General features: G+C 38.0%; 1 protein-coding gene across 1 annotated transcript in view; it reads right to left on the minus strand.

The window, feature by feature from the left end:
- Nucleotides 1-24,582, minus strand: part of TTC6 (tetratricopeptide repeat domain 6) — a 189,300-nt gene that overhangs the window by 25,043 nt on the left and 139,675 nt on the right. Inside the window, exons 16-25 of the mRNA XM_087429089.1 lie at nt 22,468-22,588; nt 20,904-21,054; nt 15,883-15,965; nt 14,798-14,874; nt 13,940-14,100; nt 9,060-9,194; nt 7,640-7,789; nt 6,671-6,811; nt 4,957-5,070; nt 1,788-1,907 (exon numbers count right to left, since the gene is read on the minus strand). Coding sequence (XP_087285215.1) covers nt 1,788-1,907; nt 4,957-5,070; nt 6,671-6,811; nt 7,640-7,789; nt 9,060-9,194; nt 13,940-14,100; nt 14,798-14,874; nt 15,883-15,965; nt 20,904-21,054; nt 22,468-22,588 — 1,253 coding nt within the window. The remainder of the gene's footprint in view (nt 1-1,787; nt 1,908-4,956; nt 5,071-6,670; nt 6,812-7,639; nt 7,790-9,059; nt 9,195-13,939; nt 14,101-14,797; nt 14,875-15,882; nt 15,966-20,903; nt 21,055-22,467; nt 22,589-24,582) is intronic.

Consider the following 24,582-nt stretch of genomic DNA (forward strand, 5'->3'; position numbering starts at 1 on the left):
ATAGTAGTGGCAAAAATGAGAAATGACCGAATTCAGATATGCTTTAAGGGTAGAGCTGACTGGACTTGCTCATGAGTTAGATGTGAGGTGTGAGGAAAGAGAGGGGTCAAGAATGATTCCCATTAGACTATGGGCTCCTCGAGGACTGGAAATCTGTCTTATTTATCTCCATATCTTCAATGTCAGTACCTTGTCTTGTCTGAAAGAACATAGGATTTGGAATCAAGTGAGACCTGAGTTCACATACTACCCCAGTACTTTCTGGCTGAAAGACTTTAACCTCTTTTGAATGTCAGCTTCCTCTTCTATAAGTTACAATCATAAATTGTGCAGTGTCGTTGAGAATCTGGTAGGTAGCAAGTATGCAATAAATATAGAGTTAATGTTTTTGTGAAGTACTCAATAAGTATTTACTTGGTAGACAACACAGGCCCTGCATTTAATTCACCAACAGCTGAGGTCCTTTGCTCTCAATCCCCATTTCCTCCCTTTATCCATCCAACACTGGTGCCCAGAGTTCCACAGCTTTCTTGCCTACTCCAAACAAAGAAGTTCTTTAGCTCTCCTCATGTGAGGGAATTCCAAATGGTTCAACTCAAAACCAAAACCTAAAGGAGTTCAACTCTTGAAATTACATTTCATCATAGTGTAAATTGCCTAGAATAAAGTTTCTCAGACACTTCCTTAATAATAAGTAATTCTGTAGGGCAGAATCTCAAAAGAGGACTCCAGAAGTCAAAAAAATCATACAAGCCATCTTTGGAGGTTAACAAAATAGGAAACACTCCATGACATAATGTTCTGTCATGGTTCCTCAGAAACAAACAAGCAAAACTACCATTATTTAACTGCAAACTTCAAATTGCTATTTAATTTTTGCCTTGTATCTCTTAATCTTTTTTGTGTGTGTGTGAGGAAGATCAGCCCTGAGCTAACATCCATACCAATCCTCCTCTTTTTGCTGAGGAAGACTGGCCCTGAGCTAACATCCATGCCTATCTTCCTCCACTTTATGTGGGATGCTGCCACAGCATGGCCTGACAAACGGTGCGTCAGTGCGCACCCCGGATCCGAACCTGGGATCTGAACTCGAGCCGCCAGCAGCGGAGCGCGAGCACTTAACCGCTGCACCACCGGGCCGGCCCCCGTGTATCTCTTAATCTTAATTCCAAAGTTGGAATACAAATAAGATAAAAATAAATGAGAATATGAATTTTGCTTAATTTTCAATAAAGAAATACATTTTAAGCCTCCTGTTTCTTTTTGATACATTACAGATATTCTCTTCTACTGCCGTTCCAAGCGCCTGTTCCCACTAATTTAAAAACCTATTCTCAGTAGCCTATTTTGAGCAGCTATTTTCTGCCCTATGTGAAAAAAAAAGCAGATTTATTTTGATATATTTTCAAGGGGAATGAGGAAAATTGTGAATGAGAAAGAGCACCGAGCAACAAAGTAAATGATACATAAATCATTTATTTGCCAAATATTTGAATTTTGTGTGTCGTCAAGATACTCCCCTGGGGGAGGTGATAGCCTTGATATTTCATCAAATCAGAAACATTTTTTTTACATATTGGCTATTTATCTGTAATCAAAACAAAGTAAAAATACACTTTTTCTGCTAAGATTCTAGTAGTCAAAGTATTTCAATACAGTTCTTCCTAAAGCTGAGTTACTGCTCATTAATATTGACATTTGACATCAAGAAAAACTTGCTCACTATTTTCGAGATGAACCTGCAAAATCAAGTGGGTTTGTTTTTACAAGGAAACAGGAAGTTTTACCTCTAATGCAAAACTGTGCTGCCCGAGTTCTACGTAGAGGAGTCCACGATTAATGAAGGTATTTAACGTCACAGTTTCTCCAGCATCAAGAAGAAGCACAATTCCATAATCTGTTAATGCCTAAAAATAAAACACTCACTGACAGCCTGGATTCACCTCCTTAGAGCCTTACTACATTGGCCACACATGCACAAATGTGTTTATGCCCAAACTAAGACCTCATATTTAGTTCTTTAATTTGACTTCTAGTTTATGGCCAAAAATAATCATTTGTTACATTTAAAGGGTCCCCTGAACTAAATATTATGGATGCTACCACTTTTTAGTAAGTGGTACGCACTGTGCCTGCACCTCACATGTCATCTGTGAATCATCCTAAGCATTTTTATTGTCTGTGGTGGGAAGGGGGGACCCGACACCCTTCCCCCACCCCTTACTTTCACCAAATGACTGTCGATATTAAAACAGAGCACTTGTTACCTTCTGAAATTTAATTTCTTTTTAGCGTTTTATTGTTTTCCTCACTGAAACCTAAGTTTTATGGAGGCAGAGCTTATCCATTTTGTCCACCACTGTAAAGCCAGTAATGAGCACCGTGCCTGCCCATAATAGGCATTCAATAAACTTTTGTTGAATGAACAAACCATGAATCAATGAAAATGGATCTTAATTAACAAATAAGCACTTGTTGGAAAATTACTTCAAAATATTTTGATAGGTATACTCGCTTTTTTAAGATATTAGTCTAAGCTGAAAATTAATCAACTTTCTCCATTACTTTTATCTTTTCTCTTCATTCAGTGAATAAACAAGTTTTTACTGGTCATCTACTCTACACCAGGTACTAGGAGCATCCCAAATTTGAGTTGCAGCTGAATCTCTTAACTGGTTTTCCTACTGCATATTTTGTCCAAAAGAGCCATATGGTTTCATTAGAAAAGGGCCAAATCTTACATGCCTATAACACAGGCTAACAGAAAATGCAAATAAATAGTATTTTACTATGTGCTCATTGGTCCTCCTCCAGTGTTTCATGATTAGGGACTCAAGTGTCTAAAAGAATTGTACAATTAAAGATTCTATAACGTACATTGTGGCCTAATTATAAATAAACATGGTCAGGGCTGTAAAAATAATTCATAATACTTGTAAAAACAGAACAAAACAAGAAAGTTGGTACTTTTTCTTTCACAGAATCGCAGAATGTGAAACCTGTCAGATGCCTTAGAGACTCACTAAACAGCTGAATATGTGACACAAGAGGAAACGAAGGCTGGGAAATGAGACTCCATGAAGGTCAATGAGCGGGATTTGTATCATGCCTCTGCTATTATTACTAGCTTTTCAGTCTTGGGAAAGTTACTTAACACTAAGCCTCAATTTCTTCATCTGCAAAATTGGGATATTAATAATTCATCACCTTGTTGTAAGGGTCCACTTAAAGATATTTTGATGGTATGCTGGGAAAGCGGTTAGCCCAGTGCCTGTCACACAATAGCCCTAAGTAAGTGGTAACTGTTATTATTTTTATTAGTATGGAGTGGTAGGAACCAGAATTCACCTTTTCTTAATTTTTATGAAGGCATATCTTGGGAGAATGCCTTAGTTCATTTTCTGCAGAAAGTTTCTTGGGTACTCTCAGTCAGGAATGCTGAGAAACAGGTGGAGGTAGATAAAGAGGGAGGAGGTGACACTGTTAAGTGACATCCGGTCCACAAGCTGGATGTCAGCTGGTTTTACAAAGCCACCTAAAGACTGTTAACCAGAAGCAAACAAACCTGGGAACACCAATAGAGGTCTACTCCCTGTGTGACTTAGATGTGTTTCTAACCTCTCCCTACTTCCATTTCCTCATCTGTAAAATGAGTTGATTGGATGAAATGCGTTGGGTACGTGGCAGCTCTAAAATAGCCAATACATTATTTTTCCAGTTAGGTCTCTATTTAGGTAGTTTTTCCTTTTCCTTATTCATAGAGCAGTGGCTCTGTTACCTATCAGAGATAACAAAAATGGAAGTTCCCTGCCCCCACCTAGCCCATTGTGTGCAGCCTCAGAGTTACCCAGAAAAGGCAGGAGTGGGGGTGGGGAGGGGGGTCGTCAAAGACGCCTGCTGTGCAGGTTACTCTGATAAATGACCCTTTAATTAGCTCCTAGAATCTTAACAACTCCTTTGTTAAAAATTAGTTATTCATTTGTCAACATTTCTGGAGGAAACCTGATAGTCTGGTTACTAGGAATTTTACATTCTCTTAGGTAGAAACAATGTTTCTCAACTTCTCTTCCACAGCAAATAAATTTCTAAATCTCTAAATGTTTTAAACAGATTTAACTGTCCAAATTTCAAGGAGATTGAGGGAGTGTGTCCACACAGAACAGCAGGAACGTGATGTGTGCTTCTTCAGGAAGGCTTCATTGACGGTGGAAGTGGATAGAAACAAGGAAGGGAGGCAAGTGGACAACTGAGAAAGAGAAGCAAGAGGGTGGCCAGAGCACTGAGACCACAGACCAGCTGGCCGGTGAGGAATCTTGACTGAAAAAGGACCAAACCGACAGACGGAGGGAGGAGAGGTGCAAGATTAGCAAATAAGAAGAGGGGTTGCACAGGTAGAAGCTGGATGAGGACAGCTAGAGAAAAAGGTGTGCTGTGGCCGTCAGTTAGGGCTTCGAGATGCACAGGCAATCCTGGTCCCTGGTCCTGGAGTTGGAAACCATCACTCAAACCCGCTGCTGTGTCTGTGATTTGAGCACTGTACAAAAAATACCTCAACATACTGTTCTAGCCAATGTTGAGATTCTGAAGCAACAGTATTGCTGGGGTTCACTGCTTAAAAATTCTGCAGGCAGTGTGTATCAGTAGAAACATTTAGTCAAGTGAGAATTACGTAATGTATTTTAATTTATATATGCCTTTCAATGCTTATAAAAGCATTGTAAAATTAATTTTTCATTTGGCGTTGCAGATATTGTTTAAGAAAATTTAGTGAGCACTAACAAAGAAATTAAGTATTCTTTGAAATGGTTCTTTGGTTTCTCAAGGTTTTGGTGTGTCTGTAATTCCACAGGAATTATTTTTCAAAATTATAACAGAAATAATAAGGAAATACTTTATACACGCTTTACATGTGTTTACAAATGCTTGATAGTGTTTTTACTAAACTGGGCGTCTTACCATTCGAAGTTCACTTATCTTGGTGTAACATAAGGCTCGGTTATAAAAGGCTATGTAACTGTTCTTGTCCATGTTGATGGCTGTAGTCAAATCTGTAATGGCCAGCTTATAGGTCTACAAAGAAAAAATAATTAGGTGAGAAGGGTTAATCATAATGGACTAAAATTTAATTGTAAAATACTTGATTCTATCAGAGTTTTTGCACACTCATTTAACCATTCTGTGTATCATCCATGAAATTAAGATAATCAAGCTAATCCTTCCCAGAATTAACTAAGAAGATCTCTTGGTAGGAATAATTATTCGAGTTTCTCTTACCTGCAAATAAAATTGAATATATAAACAACTTTAATTTAGACGATTATCTCATAGCCAATGTTGCTATACAGCAAGGAGAAAATTATACATCTTATTGGCAAGAGAGAAGCAAGTCACATTCACCCAGCACACATTCACCAGAGCCTGTTTGCTTCTGTCGCTTGTACCCTCACATCACATAATCGTCATGTTTTCTACCCACGTTCTCTTTTGCTCCCTCTCTGATGCTCCTCTGATACCCTAGATCATCCATTTCTATAGATAGTAATTTTCATGGAATTAACAGGTAATGCAAGGACTTACCTTTGCTTTAAGGTATTATTTGCAAAATATTTCATATGAAATAGCTACAAAGAAAGGTCAGAAAAGAATAGTAGAGAGAAACAAAGTATTCCATATAGCATCAGATATCAATGGTGCTGCTCACACCCTCAGATCCAGTAATTTCTGTTTAGAAATCAATCATAAACTCAAGCAATGATTTTGTGCTCAGTGTGTATAACTGTATTATTTAAAACAGTAAAAAATTTAAAACAACTCAAATGTCCAACAATAAAGTAGTTAAGGGGCCGGCCCCGTGGCTTAGTGGTTAAGTGCGCACGCTCCGCTACCGGCAGCCCAGGTTCGGATCCCAGGTGCGCACCAACGCACCGCTTCTCTGGCCAAGCTGAGGCCTCATCCCACATACAGCAACTAGAAGGATATGCAACTATGACATACAACTATCTAGTGGGGCTTTGGGGAAAAAAAAGGAGGAGGATTGGCAATAGATGTTAGCTCAGTGCCAGTCTTCCTCAGCAAAAAGAGGAGGATTAGCATGGATGTTAGCTCAGGGCTGATCTTCCTCACACACACAAAAAAAGTAGTTAACAATAAACTATGGTGAATCTTATGTAGTAATTAAGACTGGTATCTTCAAAGATTAAGTGCAAGAAGCAAGGCACAACAGAAATTATATAAGCAGCATAATCCCAATTTTGGAAAATATGTATCATATATTATTAGAAGAAAAAAAATGACAATGCAAATGCACCAAAATGCTCCCAGGAATTTTCATTTGACATTGGGATAATAGGTGATTTTAATCTTCTCCTTTATTTATTACTGTATTTTCCAAATTCTCTACAATGAATATACACTACTTTCTTAATAAAAATAAATTATAAGGCTATTTAAAATGTATATGTCAAAAATAAACATCACTATGTTGTGAAAAACTACGGACTGAAATCCCCTTTGATGTGTGAGTGTAAAGTGCTGTATGTAGCTCAGCAGTTAATACCAGGTCCACGGTGATTCTCCTCTCAGAGAAAAGAAAGGGCAGTGCGTCCCCACTCGGCATGGGAGCATCCGCCCACTCTCAAATTTCAGGGAACAAGGCAGGAAATCGCCCTACCTTGTTGTAGTATTTCAGGACTCCTCGGTAGATGTAGGCACGCACACTCTGAGGATAAATTTTGATGGCCTCATTACAATTCAAGATCGCTTTGGAGTATCTGCCTTTCAGACCATAGAAGGCTACTCGGCTTAAATATGCCTTTTCAGAGAAAGAGAGGAGGAAAGCAGGAACGGATGTCTTAGTAAAAGCATCAATTCTACCAAAATATATGGTAGTTTGCACAAATCTATGCCACCCAAAATAGTATAAAATAGTCTTTTTTCCCACTCTCTTTTATTAGAAAAAATTTCAAACACACAGAATAATTGAAAGAATAGTACAATGAGCACCCATATGCCTACCACCTGGATTCAATAATTATTAACCTTTTGTAATATTTGTTGTATCTTTTTTTTTCTGACATATTTGAAACTAAGTTGTAGACATCATTATGCTTCACCCCAAGCCTTCCAGTATGCATCTCCTGTGAAAAAGACATTCTCCTACACAACCACACTACCATTATATATCTAAGAAAATTAATAGTATTTCCCTAAAGTCATGTAATATTTATTCCATATTCAAATTTCATAGACTTTTAAAATCAGGATCCAATCAAGCTTCACCTATTGAATTTTGTGTTGTCTCCATAGTCTCTTATAAGACAGGAATAAATGTGTTAGCAAAACAATTTTATAGTATACAAAATTATAATTATTAACAGCTTCATCAAAATATTAACAATATTTATATACATCACAATTCACAAAGCACTTTTACGTATATAATATCCCTGCTGGAAATAATATTTTTAGTTCAAGGGGAAATACAGATGTATGGATTATCAAAATGGATTATTATAGTTAGCTGAAAAGTAGGTATAAGTAATCAATTGTTGCTAACTAATAACAACAACATATAGAGGATTTAATAGTTTTAGCAAATTTAACACACTCTCCAAATCACTGCACTTGTTCATTTAAGTACCTGGTAATGTTTTGGATTGAGGGTAATTGCACGATTAAAATCCAGAATCGAGTTATCCTTGTGGAGTTTTACCTTACAAAGCCCACGTTGATAAAATCCTTCTGCAAAATCAGGATTTGCTTTCACAGCTTTTGTAAAAGAATCAAAAGCCTAGAAGAGTATATTGTTAAAAAGAAAATCATTTAGTGAGTAGAATATATTAATTTAAAATGTTAATAAATTACAGTATATAACTATTGTTGAAAAGTTTTCCCTCTTTTTTGGTGATTTTAAATACATTTCTCCCAGAGAACCTTGTGGAGCAAAGAAAAGTTATATTTATGAACAAGTCAGGTTTATTATTATAATTTACAGGTCCCCTTACTCCCAGACTAATGTCTACATAATCCATGTTGTTAGATTACAATACTTTTGGAGGTGTAATTTTAAGTGTTATTCTTCATATTGTGTTTCTTCAAAGAAATCACAACCAGTACATTTTATTCCATGAGCGTCCAAGAACCATAGCGGATACTATGAAATTTCAGAACAACAGAAATACAAAATTTTTCTCAACATTGTAAAGCAAAGCTGAGTTTGCTCTGTTTGTTTGAAAGTGCTAAGGACATGAGAAGATTTGTAATTAACCTTATATTTATTGGAATTTCTTTATGGAACAACTAATCAAATGCAACTCTTTTTCAAGGCTATGGAGATGCAAGTTTTGGACACTGTTCACCTCTATGAATATAAGTACTGAAATGGTGTGTGTGTGTGGAGATGGAGTTGTGGAATATCCAACATTAGCCATTGGAAAATATTAATTATTTTACATATTTATCATATCATTTGACAATTTTGTGGAATATCCAACATTAGCCATTGGAAAATATCCATTATTTTACATATTTATCATATCATTGACAATTCTGAAGTGGAAAATTGTGTAAGATAGCCTAATACTGGATAAATACATAACAACTGAATCAACCAGTTTTCAATGAACCTGGCTATCTTAATAACCAATTTCAATCTGATTTGAATTGTTCAGTTGTCAATAAGATAAATCAGTGTCCTAATCATTTTCCGTTTACTCTACATTATACTGAAGCACTCAATTTAAGGTACTTAGAATTTAATAAGTAAATTCATATTAATGTGATGAAATTATTTTGCTATAATAATTTCTTACAGTTAGATTTATTGTTTTGGTGGGAAATACACATTAGTCTTTAGAATATTTTTAACAAACAAGCATCAAATAAAATGTGTTGAATAAATAAAATCATGTAGTAGTATTGCAGTGTGCAGACTTAAGAAGCCAAGCTTTCCAAGTAGCTTGGGTCTAGTCACTCACCGCATAGGTGGCTTCAGAAATGGATCTGAATGCAAGCAATTTCTAAAATCACAAATAACCTATGCTCCTAAATACACAAAATACCATTTGTAAGTTGCCTTCCTCCATGTAACAAAGACCCAAGTTATACAGACAGTCTGCTGAAGCCGCTACGGCATTTGGTCCTTTATCAGAATGAGAAAAAACTTCCAACGCCTTTTTAAGCATTCTCATAGCTTCCTGTAACGGTAAAAAAAAAAAAAAAACTGGTCGGGGAGAATGTCTCTGTCTCATTTTCATTTAATATAACAGCCTTAAATGTCAGAAGGAATCCTGAGCACACTGCCCCACTCTCATTCCCCATGAGGACACAGAGGCCCGGTAAAGGCTCAGATCTTGTCGGGGCGCGACAAGAGGCCCCGCGCAGAGTCCGACGGCAGCGAGTCCCACACCGGGGCCTGCCCTACCAGCTGGTGCTTAAGCAGGCTCACGCACATGGACTTTTGGAACTATAATTTCTAAATTCTAAAGGATATTTTCTTGTATTCTTAAAACAGACTTAAGTTTACAGACTAGTTTATGGCCAATTTCCTAGTAATTTCCTGAAGGGAATATTGGGCAGCTATTAGGTAGTAAAAGATCTCCAATGATAAGGTCTGATGGGGTTTTAATCAACCTTTATTTTGTCCTGCTGTGCTCTTAATGGGGTTGCACTGACACCAGGAAATAAACTAACATCAAAAATCACCTATTTAGACTACCTAGTCAAAATAGTTGAAACTCATTAATGAAAAAAATTTTCAATTTTCCAGATAGGAATGCCTTTTCATAATTACTTAATCAATGTATATATATACACAGAAAGACAAACACTTGTGACTTTTTAGCCCATTTCTTAATTATATTAAATTGCTAAAGAAAAAATGAGATTTAACTTGGGTACGCTAAGTGTCCTTTGTGTCCCCCTGCAGCATTTACTCTGCATGTTTATAGCCCACCTCAACATCCATCCTTCCATCCTGTCTCAACATCCATCCTCCCAGCCTCACTCTCAACATTCATCCTCCCATCCTCACTCTCAACAACCATCCTCCCATCCTCACTCTCAACATCCATCCTCCCATCCTGTCTCAACACTCATCCTTCCATCCTCACTCTCAACATCCATCCTCCCATCCTCAGTCTCAACACCCATCCTCCCATCCTCACTCTCAACATCCATCCCCATCCTCACTCTCAACATCCATCCCCCATCCTCACTCTCAACACCCATCCTCCCATCCTCACTCTCAACACCCATCCTCCCATCCTCACTCTCAACACCCATCCTCCCATCCTCACTCTCAACACCCATCCTCCCATCCTCATTCTCAACACCCATCCTCCCATCCTCACTCTCAACATCCATCCTCCCATCCTGTCTCAACACCCATCCTTCCATCCTCACTCTCAACATCCATCCTCTCATCCTCACTCTCAACAACATCCTCCCATCCTCACTCTCAACATCCATCCTCCCATCCTGTCTCAACACGCATCCTCCCATCCTCACTCTCAACATCCATCCTCCCATCCTGTCTCAACACTCATCCTTCCATCCTCACTCTCAACATCCATCCTCCCATCCTCAGTCTCAACACCCATCCTCCCATCCTCAGTCTCAACATCCATCCCCATCCTCACTCTCAACATCCATCCCCCATCCTCACTCTCAACACCCATCCTCCCATCCTCACTCTCAACACCCATCCTCCCATCCTCACTCTCAACACCCATCCTCCCATCCTCACTCTCAACACTCCATCCTCCCATCCTCACTCTCAACACCCATCCTCCCATCCTCCTCTCTCAACACCCATCCTCCCATCCTCACTCTCAACACCCATCCTCCCATCCTCCTCTCAACACCCATCCTCCCATCCTCACTCTCAACACCCATCCTCCCATCCTCACTCTCAACACCCATCCTCCCATCCTCATTCTCAACACCCATCCTCCCATCCTCACTCTCAACATCCATCCTCCCATCCTGTTCTCAACACCCATCCTTCCATCCTCACTCTCAACATCCATCCTCTCATCCTCACTCTCAACAACATCCTCCCATCCTCACTCTCAACATCCATCCTCCCATCCTGTCTCAACACGCATCCTTCCATCCTCACTCTCAACAACCATCCTCCCATCCTCACTCTCAACACCCATCCTCCCATCCTCACTCTCAACACCCATCCTCCCATCCTCACTCTCAACATCCATCCTCTCATCCTCACTCTCAACACCCATCCTCCCATCCTCACTCTCAACATCCATCCTCCCATCCTCACTCTCAACATCCATCCTCCCATCCTGTCTCAACACCCATCCTTCCATCCTCACTCTCAACATCCATCCTCCCATCCTCACTCTCAACAACATCCTCCCATCCTCACTCTCAACATCCATCCTCCCATCCTCACTCTCAACACCCATCCTCCCATCCTCACTCTCAACACCCATCCTCCCATCCTCACTCTCAACATCCATCCTCTCATCCTCCTCTCAACACCCATCCTCCCATCCTCACTCTCAACATCCATCCTCCCATCCTCACTCTCAACATCCATCCTCCCATCCTGTCTCAACACCCATCCTTCCATCCTCACTCTCAACATCCATCCTCCCATCCTCACTCTCAACAACATCCTCCCATCCTCACTCTCAACATCCATCCTCCCATCCTCACTCTCAACACCCATCCTCCCATCCTCACTCTCAACATCCATCCTCCCATCCTCACTCTCAACATCCATCCTCCCATCCTCACTCTCAACATCCATCCTCCCATCCTCACTCTCAACAACCATCCTCCCATCCTCACTCTCAACATCCATCCTCCCATCCTGTCTCAACACCCATCCTTCCATCCTCACTCTCAACATCCATCCTCCCATCCTCACTCTCAACACCCATCCTCCCATCCTCACTCTCAACATCCATCCTCCCATCCTCACTCTCAACATTCATCCTCCCATCCTCACACTCAGCACATGACCTTGCCATAGAAAAAAACCATCACCATCTCAATTTCCCTCTTTTTTACTTTTCGATGTATCTATATCTTCCTCCACTTCCATCTTTTTCTCTCCTGTCTTTGAATGGTTTCCTTTCTTCTCCTTTTCAGAGCTAACTCCTCAAGCTGTGTCCCTGACCCCAGTTCCTTCTCTCCCCTGAGCACAACCTGTTATTTCCTTCCTTTTTCGGCTATCTGCCTCTGCACTGTCTCCTTGAGTCCATAAAGTCTTCTATCTCATTTAAATTAAAATGAACACATCTTCACTTTCCCCTGCTTCCTCCTCTAGCCAGATGTCCAGGTCTCTGTCCTTCACTATTTTGAAAAGTCTCCTCAGGAGGCTCTGGAGGGTCTTGCAGGTAAGGCATAGATACATTCTGACAATAGTATTGCAGCTGCTGTATAGATAAAAGCTTGGAAGAGTGCAACACTGTTGCTCTAACTCAAGCAAAATAAAAATATGTTTGGACTAGGAGAATGACTGTAGAAATAGAGAAAGGAAGTGGATTTGAGAGATATTTAGAAAGTGGAACCAAGAGAACATCACTTGAGTGGAAGGGGACAATCAAAGGTGACCCCAGGTTTCTAGCAGAGCAACCAGGGCACAGGGGGGAGATTAAGGTAAATATAAGAGTATTCCTAAAAGGAATTCACTATCAGAAAGGTGTCTGTTCTCCCTAAAATAATCTAGGGATTCAATACAATTCAATCAAAATTCCAACGGGGTTTTTGATGGATCATGACAAGCTGAATTTAAAATGTATATGGAAGAGTAAAGGTCCAAGACTAACCAGGAATTTCCTGGAGAAGAATATGGTGTAGGGACTTGCTCTACCAGATACCAAGAGTTACGATAAAGCTTAGCAATTAAGACATCGTACTACCGGGCCAGGGACAGAAAAATTGGTAGAGAGCCCAAAATCAGATCCACACATACATGAAAACTTATGGTATGATAGATGTGGCACTTCAAATCTTTGGGTTAAGGAGAACATTTCAATAAATGATACTGGAATATTTGAATATCTATATGGGGAAAATTGAAATTTTATCACTATCTCACACTCAGAAAAATCAACTCAAAATACAGTAAGGTCTTAAATGGAAAAAGCAAAACTTTTAAACCTTTAGAAAAAAATATAGGAGAATATCTTTATGACCTTGGCTAAGGAAGGGCTTCTTAAACAAGATTTTTTTTTAATGTCACGACATAAACAGATATATTTGACTACATTAAAATTAAGAACCTCTATTCATCAAAAGACACCATAAAGAAAATTAAAAGACCAGCCACAAATTTCAAGAAAATATGTGGCACACGTATAACTCACCAAGGATTAATATACAGAATTAATCTTTTTAAATGACTAAAATTGATAAGAACAAGAGGGAAAAAACAAGCAAAAAAATGTGTACAGGAAATTGATAGAACAGGAAATATGGGTGGCTAACAAACACCTAAAATGATTTACTCAAACAGAGAAATGTGAATTAAGACCACAATGAGACATCAGATTTTTATCCACCAAATTGAGAAAAATAGTGTGACAACACTAATTATTGTAGAAGATGCAGATCAATAGGAACACTCATACACTGCAAGTGGGAGACTAAATTGGTACAACCCAATGGAACAATGTGTCATTTTCTTGAAAATTAAACATTCCAATTCTCCGTACCAGCAATCCCACTCCCAGGAGTCTATCCTGGGAAACTACTCCCTGTGTTAACAGAAGACATGAAAAAGAATATTTATAGCAGCTCTACTCTTAAGAGGAAAAAATAAATAAAAGGAAATAACCCAAATGTTAATTAACAGAAAAATCAACAAATAAATGGTATAATTTAGTTTTGTAAAAAAATAAGCAGTTATTCTAGCACAATATAAATTTTCCATTAATAGGTTTATTGAACATTACTGAAGACTTTTCACCTTTCTTCTCTTGGCCTTCATTTGGGCTTTTGCTAATAGTGTATACACGGTGATCTCGGGCTTGTTCAAAGTGATCCCATCCAGGACCTGGATGGCCTTGTCATGGTTCTCACAGAATGAATAAATGAGTGCTTGCTGTATGGGACTCAACTTAAGGAGACCTACAAGGAAAGGAAAGTTTAGCAATACCTTTGCCAAGGATCTAGAATATAGAATAGAATTATTTTAAGGAAGTCAAGCAATTCAATAATCTACCTTTATAATATGAATTAACAAATCAATATGATACTAAAATCTATTTGCTACCAACAAATAATAAGACCTCCCAATTACAAACAAAAAAGGTAGAAGTGTGAGCCACCCCTGACGGCCTAGTTATTAAAGTTCAGCGCTCTCACTGCTTCAGCAGCCCGAGTTGGTTTCCCAGTCACGAAACCACACCACCTGTCTGTCAGTTGCCATGCTGTGGCAGTGGCTCACATAGAAAAACTAGAAGGACTTACAACTAGAATATACAACTATGTACTGGGGCTTTCTGGAGGGAGAAAAAGAAAGAAAGAGAAAAATTGGCAACAGATGTTACCTTAGGGTGAACCTTTCCCTGCAAAACAAAATGTAGCAGTGACAGCCTAGTGTTTCTTATAATAATCCCCCTCACAAAATTCCCTGTGTTATGGAGCATTTTACTAATTGATTACATACATGTGAGGCTGAAGTTTTAAAGTTTCACAATCTAGCTTTGACTTTCAAGTGACCCTTTCGTGCTATCTGTACATAGCTATCACAAATAGTATCAAAATTTTAAAGAGATATTTCTTTTTAAATTGACAATTATAATTTTTCATTAATTATATTTACCTTTGTTCATTTCTGCAATTTGATAAATAGTGAACTTTGCAAGATCGTAGCATTTCATCATAAGAAGATATTGGCCTCTGGAAGAAATAATACCTTTTCAACTCTAAATAGTTAAAAATAATTTTTTTAAAATAAAGTTTCCTATAACAAGTTACTTAAAATTTTACAATTACAATACATTCATTCATACTTACATATGCATGATAAAAACTATGTGAAAATTATACACATTTTACATAGTCTAAATAGCATGGAGATGTGGTGAGAAAACAATTTAGGAAATGTGAGGCTGAAAGGAAACTACTAAAATCTTTTTGCAATTATCTGTATTTAAAATGCTTTACTCTGTTGCTGAGAAATTTTTAAAAGATAGACATACTCCAAGGGACATGAAAGGGGGAAAGTATTTACACAAATTGCTAAAATATGGTTCAAGAGTTAACAGACAAAGCAAGCCCTTATCAGACAGCATTGTTCCAGTCCATTTGCCCATGTCTATGAGTCCATGTCCCACGTTAGAGATAATAACATATTTTTGGTAGGGATAACTTATAACCTGCAACGGGTCCCTTTATAGCAAGCTCTACTGCATTTGAAATACAATTCAATGTGCTGGGGGTTTTTTCCACCGAATCAGCTGAGGTTTACATTTGGTACCTCTGTGGACACAAACAAATGTCCAAAACATGTTACCTAACTTACATGAGCTATGTGATTACTATATAACCAGTAATCTAAAAAGGTCTCTAAGAACTTAAATGCAAGGATAGAGCAAAGGGAAAGCTCTGGTTATCTTATATCATAAATTATCTTATATATACATGATGAGCTGAGGCCTTCTGGGGAAGTTGAAATTTCCTCCGAGCATACTTAGGAACTAATGCACCTATTATATATATATATATATCTTATATATAAATTAACAAAAACAATCACTACATCTGACTTGATGGTTAGGAGATGGCCATTGCTGGGAGAGTAAATGTAAAATGAGGAGGCTGGAAGGATCAAGAGAGAACTAAAGATCTCAACAGCCACCTCAGAGGCTCAGTTACCCAAGAAGAATTCTGTTTCTATGCACGTACCTGATTATATACAATTGGATTCCATCTGGCTGAAGGTGGATTGCGCGAGACAACTCTCTTACTGCCTTTTTCAGTTTATGCAACTGCCGAGTGATAAGCAGAAACTTAAGTCAGAGTAATATTGCTTGCGCCCTTTCTGATATTTATCCCCTCCCACCTTCAATACAGAAACTTTGCAGGAACATCTCCTAATACACATGTTTTTCTTAAGAATCATCAAAGCAAACAGAATAAAGAAAATTAGAACAAAAAGTTTTGATGCAAAGTCAGTTTTTTAAAACCATTTATCTTTAATTTTGAAGAATGATTATATATACAATGAATTATATATATTACATATATATAATTTTACATAAATGTGATTACATCATACATTCCATTTTGTTTTCCTTTTTTGTTTAGTTTTTCAGTCTCTCTCTATCAACTAAAACAAGTTTTTCACCAGACTTTATCCATGTCAATAAACTAGCAAAGGAGGGTAAAATAAAAAGTAAAAGTCAATTCCACTTAAAAATAAGGGAGGTAAAACAGGCTTGCACTTAAATTATTAAGTAAATGAATGAATAAAACAAATACAAGAATGATGAAAAAAGACATCTGTTCCAAATCAACATATAATGAAAAGTAAACCTTGATTCTTTCCTTAATACTGGTCTCAGAAGCATAATCTGGATTTGTACAAATCTGGGGACAAAAATCTACTATCATTGGGGATATTACAAAAGGAGGACTACACAGATCCCAGCAAAATGAACCCGGGACAATCAAGCACTCCTCTTACTATGCTGACATGGCGATGCAAAGAGGAGAAGGCACAAAACTAATTTGTGCCAGGAAGTAGGCAGTGTCTGTTGAAATGGTACAAACTGTTTAGAGAAAATAGTGGAGGGAGTCAAAAGAGGGAAACCAAAATGGGGGAGTTTGATATGTGTTTAAGTAAGTTTAAGAATTTCTCTGGAACTTCAGGCCTGTTGCTTCTCAAGCTGAACCTGCTGGGGTTGGTGTAATTAACAAACCATCTAGTCACATGTCTCCATGGCTCCACCTGTTACAACCATATAGATCTATGCACTGAGGAAACCCCGGCTGGAAAAGAAGGAGGCTCACCCTGATCTTTACCAGGTGTCCCGTGGTTGGACTTCTCCAGGTGGCCTTAGATTGGGCTCACTCTGGAGGCTGAACCCACACAGTAGGCATATTATTATTCTATATATATACAAAGAGTTTGATTGGTAATTGTCTTATTTACATGGGATCATATTATACATACTTTACACTTTACTGAATCTTGCTTTTCTTACTCAGCAGTATCTAATGGAAATCCCTCAAACTCAGCTAGACTAGTTTTAATTATTCTTTTTATTGACTACATAATATTCTATGGTGTGAATGTAACACAATTTATTCATCCATTACTGTTTTGCCTCTCAGAACAATCAGTCTTTGAATATATGTCCTTACACCCTGATATTATGCTGGTGCTTTGGTTCCTAAGTATGCTAAGAGGAAATTCCAACTTCCCCAGAAGGCCTCAGCTCCATCAACAAGGAGTTAAGCAAAAGGACCACACACCCTTCCCATCCCTTCCCCAACAGCGCTCATGAGCAAATTTTCACTGGGGACAATACTACAACTTCCCTGGATCTTCTACCTCCATCATCATGGGACTCTAGTCACACTGGGTCCTGAGATGTAGACAATGGAGAACTGAGCCTCCAGCCAACTCTCAGTGGACACACAGTGTGAGCAAGAAATAAACCTCTGTTATTTTAAGACAGTGATTTTGAAGTCTTGTCTGTTGTTGTTTGTTGTTGTTGTTGTTTTTCCACAGCATAACCTAGCCTATCCTGACTGAAACTAATGTGACTAGAGGACTGCAGGAGAAGAGGGCAGGAAGGTAGTGAGGAGCCAGCTCACATGGGCTCTAGCAGACTTTTGGATTTTGCAGGATTTGGCTTTTATTCTGAGTGCAAAGGGAAGCTATTGAAGGGTTTTGGACAGAGAAGTGAAATAATCTGACATGTTTTAACAAGATCACTAAGGCTGCTGTGTTGAAAATCCATCAGAAAGGAGTAAAGAACAGAAGCAAGAAGCCCAGGAGGCTGTGGCAACACTCCTGGTGAGAAATGGCAGTGCCATGGAGGGCCGGGTAGCGGTGCAGTTGAGGAAAGGGATATCTACTTTGAAACGCAGAGACAACAGTTAACAGCGTTTATCTCTGGAAAGTCAAATTTGGTTGGAGTCAGGGAGAACTTTTACTATTTATTGTATTGTTTGAATTTGTTACACTAAGGATATATTATATGTTTTTATTTAAATAAATTGTAAAATTTAACAAAATTTAAAGGAAAGTATGAGTGAGTAGGATCCTGTTCTACGCAAGGATCCCATTCTACGAACCCACCTACTCACTCATACACACACATACACACAAAACCAATAGACTCCAAAATGTTAGTAGTAGTTATCTCTAGAGAGTGAAATTATGGATGGTTTTTAATTTATTCTTATTTGCATACATATATTACCTGCAATAAATATACATTGCTCTTGTAAATAAGGCAAAAACAGCTATTATTAAAAAAAATGAAAGACAAAAATTCACACCTCATCAGTAGAGGCTTTATAAGAAAGTAATTATAGTTAACTATATCTATGTAATATTTATTGCTTATAAATTCATTAGTCTCTGTAATTAGCTGAAAAAGAATACATTAATATATTTTAAATTATATTGAACAAATATCCAAAAATAAAACTTTTTTTTTATTTTTTTTTTATTTTTTCTTTGTGTAGGACTTTACGGTTCACTTTTTTTTTTTTTTAATCTTTTTTTTTTTGGTGAGGAAGATCAGCCCTGAGCTAACATCCATGCTAATCCTCCTCTTTTTGCTAAGGAAGACCGGCTCTGAGCTAACATCTATTGCCAATCCTCCTCCTTTTTTTCCGCAAAGCCCCAGTAGACAGTTGTACATCATAGTTGCACATCCCTCTAGCTGCTGTATGTGGGACGCGGCCTCAGCATGGCCGGAGAAGCAGTGCATCGGTGCACGCCCGGGATCCGAACCCGGGCCGCTAATAGCAGAGCGCGCACACTTAACCGCTAAGCCACGGGGCAGGCCCAAAACTTTTTTTTTTAATTGATGTTTTAATAGTTTTTAACATTGTGACATTTTGGGTTGTACATTTTTGTTTGTCCGTCACCATATATATGACTCCCTTCACCCCTTGTGCCCACCCCCCACCCCCATTGCCCCTGGTAACCACAATACAGTTTTCTCTGTCCATGTGTTGGTTTATATTCCACATATGAGTGAGATCATACAGTGTTTGTCTTTCTCTTTCTGGCTTATTTCACTTAACATAATACCCTCCAGGCCCATCCATGTTGTTGCAAATGGGACGATTTTGTCTTTTTTTATGGCTGAGTAGTATTCCATTGTATATATATACACCACATTTTCTTGATCCAATCATCAGTCGAGCGACACTCAGGTTGCTTCCACTTCTTGGCTATGGTGAATAATGCTGTAATGAACATAGGGGTGCATAAGCCTCTTTGGGTTGTTGATTTCAGGTTTGTTGGATAGATTCCCAGTAGTGGGATGGCTGGATCATAGGGCATCTCTATTTTTAATTCTTTGAGGAATCTCCATACCATTTTCCATAGAGGCTGCACCAGTTTGCATTCCCACCAGCTGTGTATGAGGGTTCCTGTTTCTCCACATCCTCTCCAACATTTATTGTTTTTTGTCTTGGTGATTATAGCCATTCTAACAGGCGTGAGGTTATATCTTAGTGTTGTTTTGATTTGCATTTCCCTGATGATTAGTGATGTTGAACATCTTTTCATGTGCCTATTGGCCATCTGTATATCTTCTTTGGAGAAGGGTCTGTTCATTTCCTCTGCCCATTTTTTGATGGGGTTGTTTGTTTTTTTGTTGTTCAGTTGTGTGAGTTCTTTATATATTATGGAGATCAACCCCTTGTCAGATGCATGTTTTGCAAATATTCTCTCCCAGCTGGTGGGTTGTCTGTTCATCTTGATTCTGGTTTTGTTTGTCTTATAGAAGCTCTTTAATCTGATAAAGTCCCACTTGTTTATTTTTTCTTTAGTTTCTCTAGTCTGGGTAGGTATGTCATCTGAAAAGATTCCTTTATGACCAATGTCAAATAGTGTGTTGCCTACATTTTCTTCTATGAGTTTTATAGTTTCAGGTCTCACCTTCAAGTCTTTGATCCATTTTGAGTTAATTTTTGTGAATAGTGATAGCAGATGGTCCACTTTCATTCTTTTGCATGTGGCTGTCCAGTTTTCCCAACACCATTTATTGAAGAGACTTTCTTTTCTCCATTGTATGTTCTTAGCTCCTTTGTCGAAAATTAGCTGTCCATATATGTGTGGTTTTATCTCTGGGCTTTCAATTCTGTTCCATTGATCTGTGTGTCTGTTTTTGTACCAGTACCATGCTGTTTTGATTACTATTGCTTTGTGGTATGTTGTGAAGTCATGGATTGTGATGCCTCCTGCTTTGTTCTTTTTTCTTAGGATTGCTTTAGCTATTCGGGGTCTTTTGTTGCCCCATATAAATTTTAGTATTCTTTTTTCTATTTCCGTGAAGAATGTCATTGGGCTTCTGATTGGGATTGCATTGAATCTGTAGATTGCTTTAGATAATATAGATATTTTAACTATGTTTATTCTTCCAATCCACGTGCATGGGATATCTTTCCATTTCTTTATGTCATCATCGATTTCTTTCAATAATGTCTTGTAGTTCTCATTGTATAGGTCATTCACCTCCTTGGTAAGATTTATTCCTAGGTATTTTATTCTTTTTGATGCAATTGTAAATGGTATTATCTTTTTGAGCTCTCTTTCTGTTAGTTCATTATTAACATACAGAAATGCAACTGATTTTTGTAGATTGATTTTGTACCCTGCAACTTTGCTATAGTTGTTGATTATTTCTAATAGTTCAAAAAAATAAAACTTTTTTTAAAAATCAAATCTTAAGTACCTTATAATAGGTTTCTGCTCGACAAATATAGCTTTGAATATATAAAGGATCAAGTTTAATAGCCTCAGAAAAATGCCAAATGGCTTCAATGTAGTTATCCAACTGTAGCAGATGTATGAGGCCAATATTTATATAAGCCAAAATAACAGTTCTAAAAAAATGAGAAAGCAAAATCTTGTTAGACATTTTAATTATTCCAAATGTTCTCCAATTATGGATGAACCTAATGAAATACGTACATCAATATATATCAGGGTTTTTTTTTAATGTTTTACTAAGGCAAAGTAAACTAGTTAACTCTCTACTAAAAATGATAAACACCTTTATCAAATCCTTAGTAGGGAATCAACATTTGTAGTCTGTGCTAGGATCAGAATTCCTGAAGTTTCCTCGACTCCTAGCAATACTTTACCCTTCCTTGACCTAATCTTGACTTATCTTGAATTACAAACTTAGTTTTCCTCAATTCAAAAGTTTTTACCTCAGGCTATGTTATATTCGCCATGAGTAACAGAAACAGTAATGTTCTTGAGGCTTGGGGTTAAAAATCCTCTCCACTTAGGTATTAACCCAGCCTCTTTTCTATATCAAATAAATGTTGTTTTTCTCTCTTAAAATCAAACAACTTTCAATACAGAAATGTCCTTAGAAATTACCTTGTTTGATGCCTCTATTTCAAAATACACATCCTACAGCTCAACATCATAGAAGCCGTGACCCTTTGCCTAAAAGACACCAAAGTTCCCACTGCCCACTTTTTGGTTTTTTGTAACTGGAACTCTTTTCTTTACCTTCCTGACCCAAAAATATCCAAAAGAAAACCATTGTGGTCATTATGGAGCCATGCTCCATGACTTCCCTGAGTCAAACTCAGTTTACCTTGGATAAGCTAAGTAAACAGTAGGCTGGTTGGCATGGAACTGGCATGATTTGTTACTCTTTCTGACACATTCCATTTTAATGAATGCTCCATTGGAAAGAAGGGGAATTATTTAATTAAATTCTGTGTTTTGCAGCTTAGCTTTCTGACTAGTATGTGTAACTTTCAGTCTGTGTTTCTTCCTGAATCTGTGTTCTAAATGTTATTGGTTTTTTTCTTTCACTTTACTAAGCAAAATGAAGTCAGAAAATCTAAATAGAGGGTTTCCTCCTATTGAGTCATATGGTCTGCATAGCAATGATATAGCAAGCAGAATGTTTTGTCATTATTTTAAAACTTGATTACAGCTTTCCATGAAGCTAACTTCAAAAAGGTCTAACCTGGGCATCCCCAAGCTGTTCTTAGTAACTTGTGGATTTTGTTATTCATGGATTTAACTCCTCTCAAACCAGTTCAATCTCTAAAATTTGCAAAAGCATCTGAGGCAAACAGACGTTGAGAACAGGTCTTATTTTAGAAGTAATCTAATCTCTAGAATTAGTGTTCTAATTCTAGGATGACTTTATAATTGTCTCATTTTTACAAGGTTATTAATGATGAGAGGGAAAAGCTTTTCCCTTTATTCTGTTTTTTTCTTAATTTTATACGAAAGTGAAATCAGTAAGAATGAAAAGGAAAACGCACCTGTCTAGAGAAATAACAGTTTCGAAGTCACAAATTGCCAGCAACCAAAGTTTTAGATCTGCATAGAGTATGCCCCGATGTAGAAAACAGCTGAGATTCTCATCTCCATCATTTATGAGAGCTTAAAAATAAAAGTATATCTCTTATTCAGGTTCTGAACAAATGTATCTGAGTTATGTTTTAGTCTATACCCTTCCTACTGCTATTCTTATTTTTTTAACATTACATAGAATAAAACATATCTGCAATGAGCGCTTCTACTCATTGTAGAAGCATTCTACTTCTTCTTATTTGGAGAATGAAAAATAGTATTCACATAAAAATGTATTTGTTTATAAGTAACAATGTGGCTATCATGGTTCACAAACTCATTAGAGCTGGAAGAAATCCCGGTGGTAATATAGGATAGTCCACTCACTCTACAGATGAAGAGATTAAGGTTCAAAACCACTGGGTACACTGACCATGGTCATGCTGCAAGTCAATGGCAGAGATGGGCCTAGAATCTAACTTCTGACTCACTCCAGTGGATTGCAGTCAGAAGGGTGCCCTTGCCCCTGATGGCCTGTTATTCTCAGGAAGACAGGATGGCATTGCTACTGGCCGAAGAACAGGCTCTGGTACAAGTCCAGATGGGCAGACAGCAGAGGTCAGGTTTACACACACAAACCAGGTCAGGCAGCTCAAAGAGGCTGCTCCAAGACAAGCGGATGGTGGAGTTAAGGCAGGTACCTTGACTACGCATGCCCTGACTAACAGAAGATGCAGCAGAAAGAAGACCCTCTCAGAACTCCAGGTGTGTGGCTTTCATCAGTAACCAGTCTAGAGTCAGCTCATGTCTCCTCACTTACTGATTCCCCCTTCACTTTCAAGAACATGCTAGTGAATTAGATGGGTTTTCCACAACATTTGATCCATGTCTTCTAAGCCTCTGAAGCCCATTCTGGCTAAAAAGGGAAAGTTTTGCCAAAAATGTGCATAATGCTCACAGTCTGGGACACAAATATTCACAGCACTAGATTTTGGGAAGTACATCTAAAGTAAGCAGTGATCACCCAGATTAAGTAAATAATCACTTGAAGGCGATCTGACTCCTCAGTTCATAGTATGATTGCCTAGCAAGGAGAAAGTCAGCTGCAGTTTTGATGGTTGCCCTAGAAAAATGGAAAAATTCTTCTTAAGGAAAAAAATATTAGAATTATTTAACCTCTCTGTGCCTCAGTTTTCTCATCAGTAAAATGGGGATGATACGAGTACCTACCTCATACCATTATTCTGAATATTAATTGATACACTCCATATGTAGCATTTAGAATAGTACTTGGCAAGTAGTAAAATGCCCAACAAATGTTAGATATTAATCTTAGCTTAGAAAAATATCTTGAAGGTCCTTTTTGATTGTGGAAGATAAAACTCCTTAGGCTAGTCTATAGAACAGGATTCAGGCCAAAATCAAGCTGATCTACTCTTAATAATCAAATAACAAGGATTTTGTATTATTGTGATAGCCGAGAAAAGAGGGGGTGAGAGGCCCAAAACTTGGAGAAGAGGAGAATATGAGAAAGAGGTCCTTAAAGAGGACCAGGGAGAAAGGGGTTCGGCCGGACGGCAGATGGACAGGGCTGACAGAGCTAGACAAATAGGGTGTTTGACCTCCAATTTTAAATCATCTGTGCTAACTTTATCCTTTGAACCGTAAAACTTTCAATAACAGACAGCAGCCACAAGAAGTGAGTGGGTGAGCAAAAGTGAAGAATCAATCAGAGAGCAGAAATGAGATGCAAAGAAATGAGATGCAAAGATTACAAGAGAATTCAACAAGAATCCTTAGTTTTCTCTTCCAAGAATCCTTGGAAATAGAAGGGAGGGCACTAGACTCCTCTCAGCACATAGAATAGGATTTAGGTTATTTTATTTAAAAATTCATGGGAAGGGTGACTTCAGAAGGCAAGTGGACATAGAGACATCAAGTAACAATCTTCTGGGATTGCCTTCCCTGAGGAGTAATGTATTCTCTTTGGAAGAGTGTTAGTTGTCTCAGTTAGACTAGATACTGTCTCATCTAGAATGATGAAATTTTAGCACTTTGCACCCAGGTTGCAAATTACAGCCATG

The sequence above is a fragment of the Ceratotherium simum genome, chromosome 3 (genome assembly GCF_057802395.1).
Source record: "Ceratotherium simum simum isolate JZ-2026a chromosome 3, ASM5780239v1, whole genome shotgun sequence".
Classification (NCBI taxonomy): domain Eukaryota; kingdom Metazoa; phylum Chordata; class Mammalia; order Perissodactyla; family Rhinocerotidae; genus Ceratotherium; species Ceratotherium simum.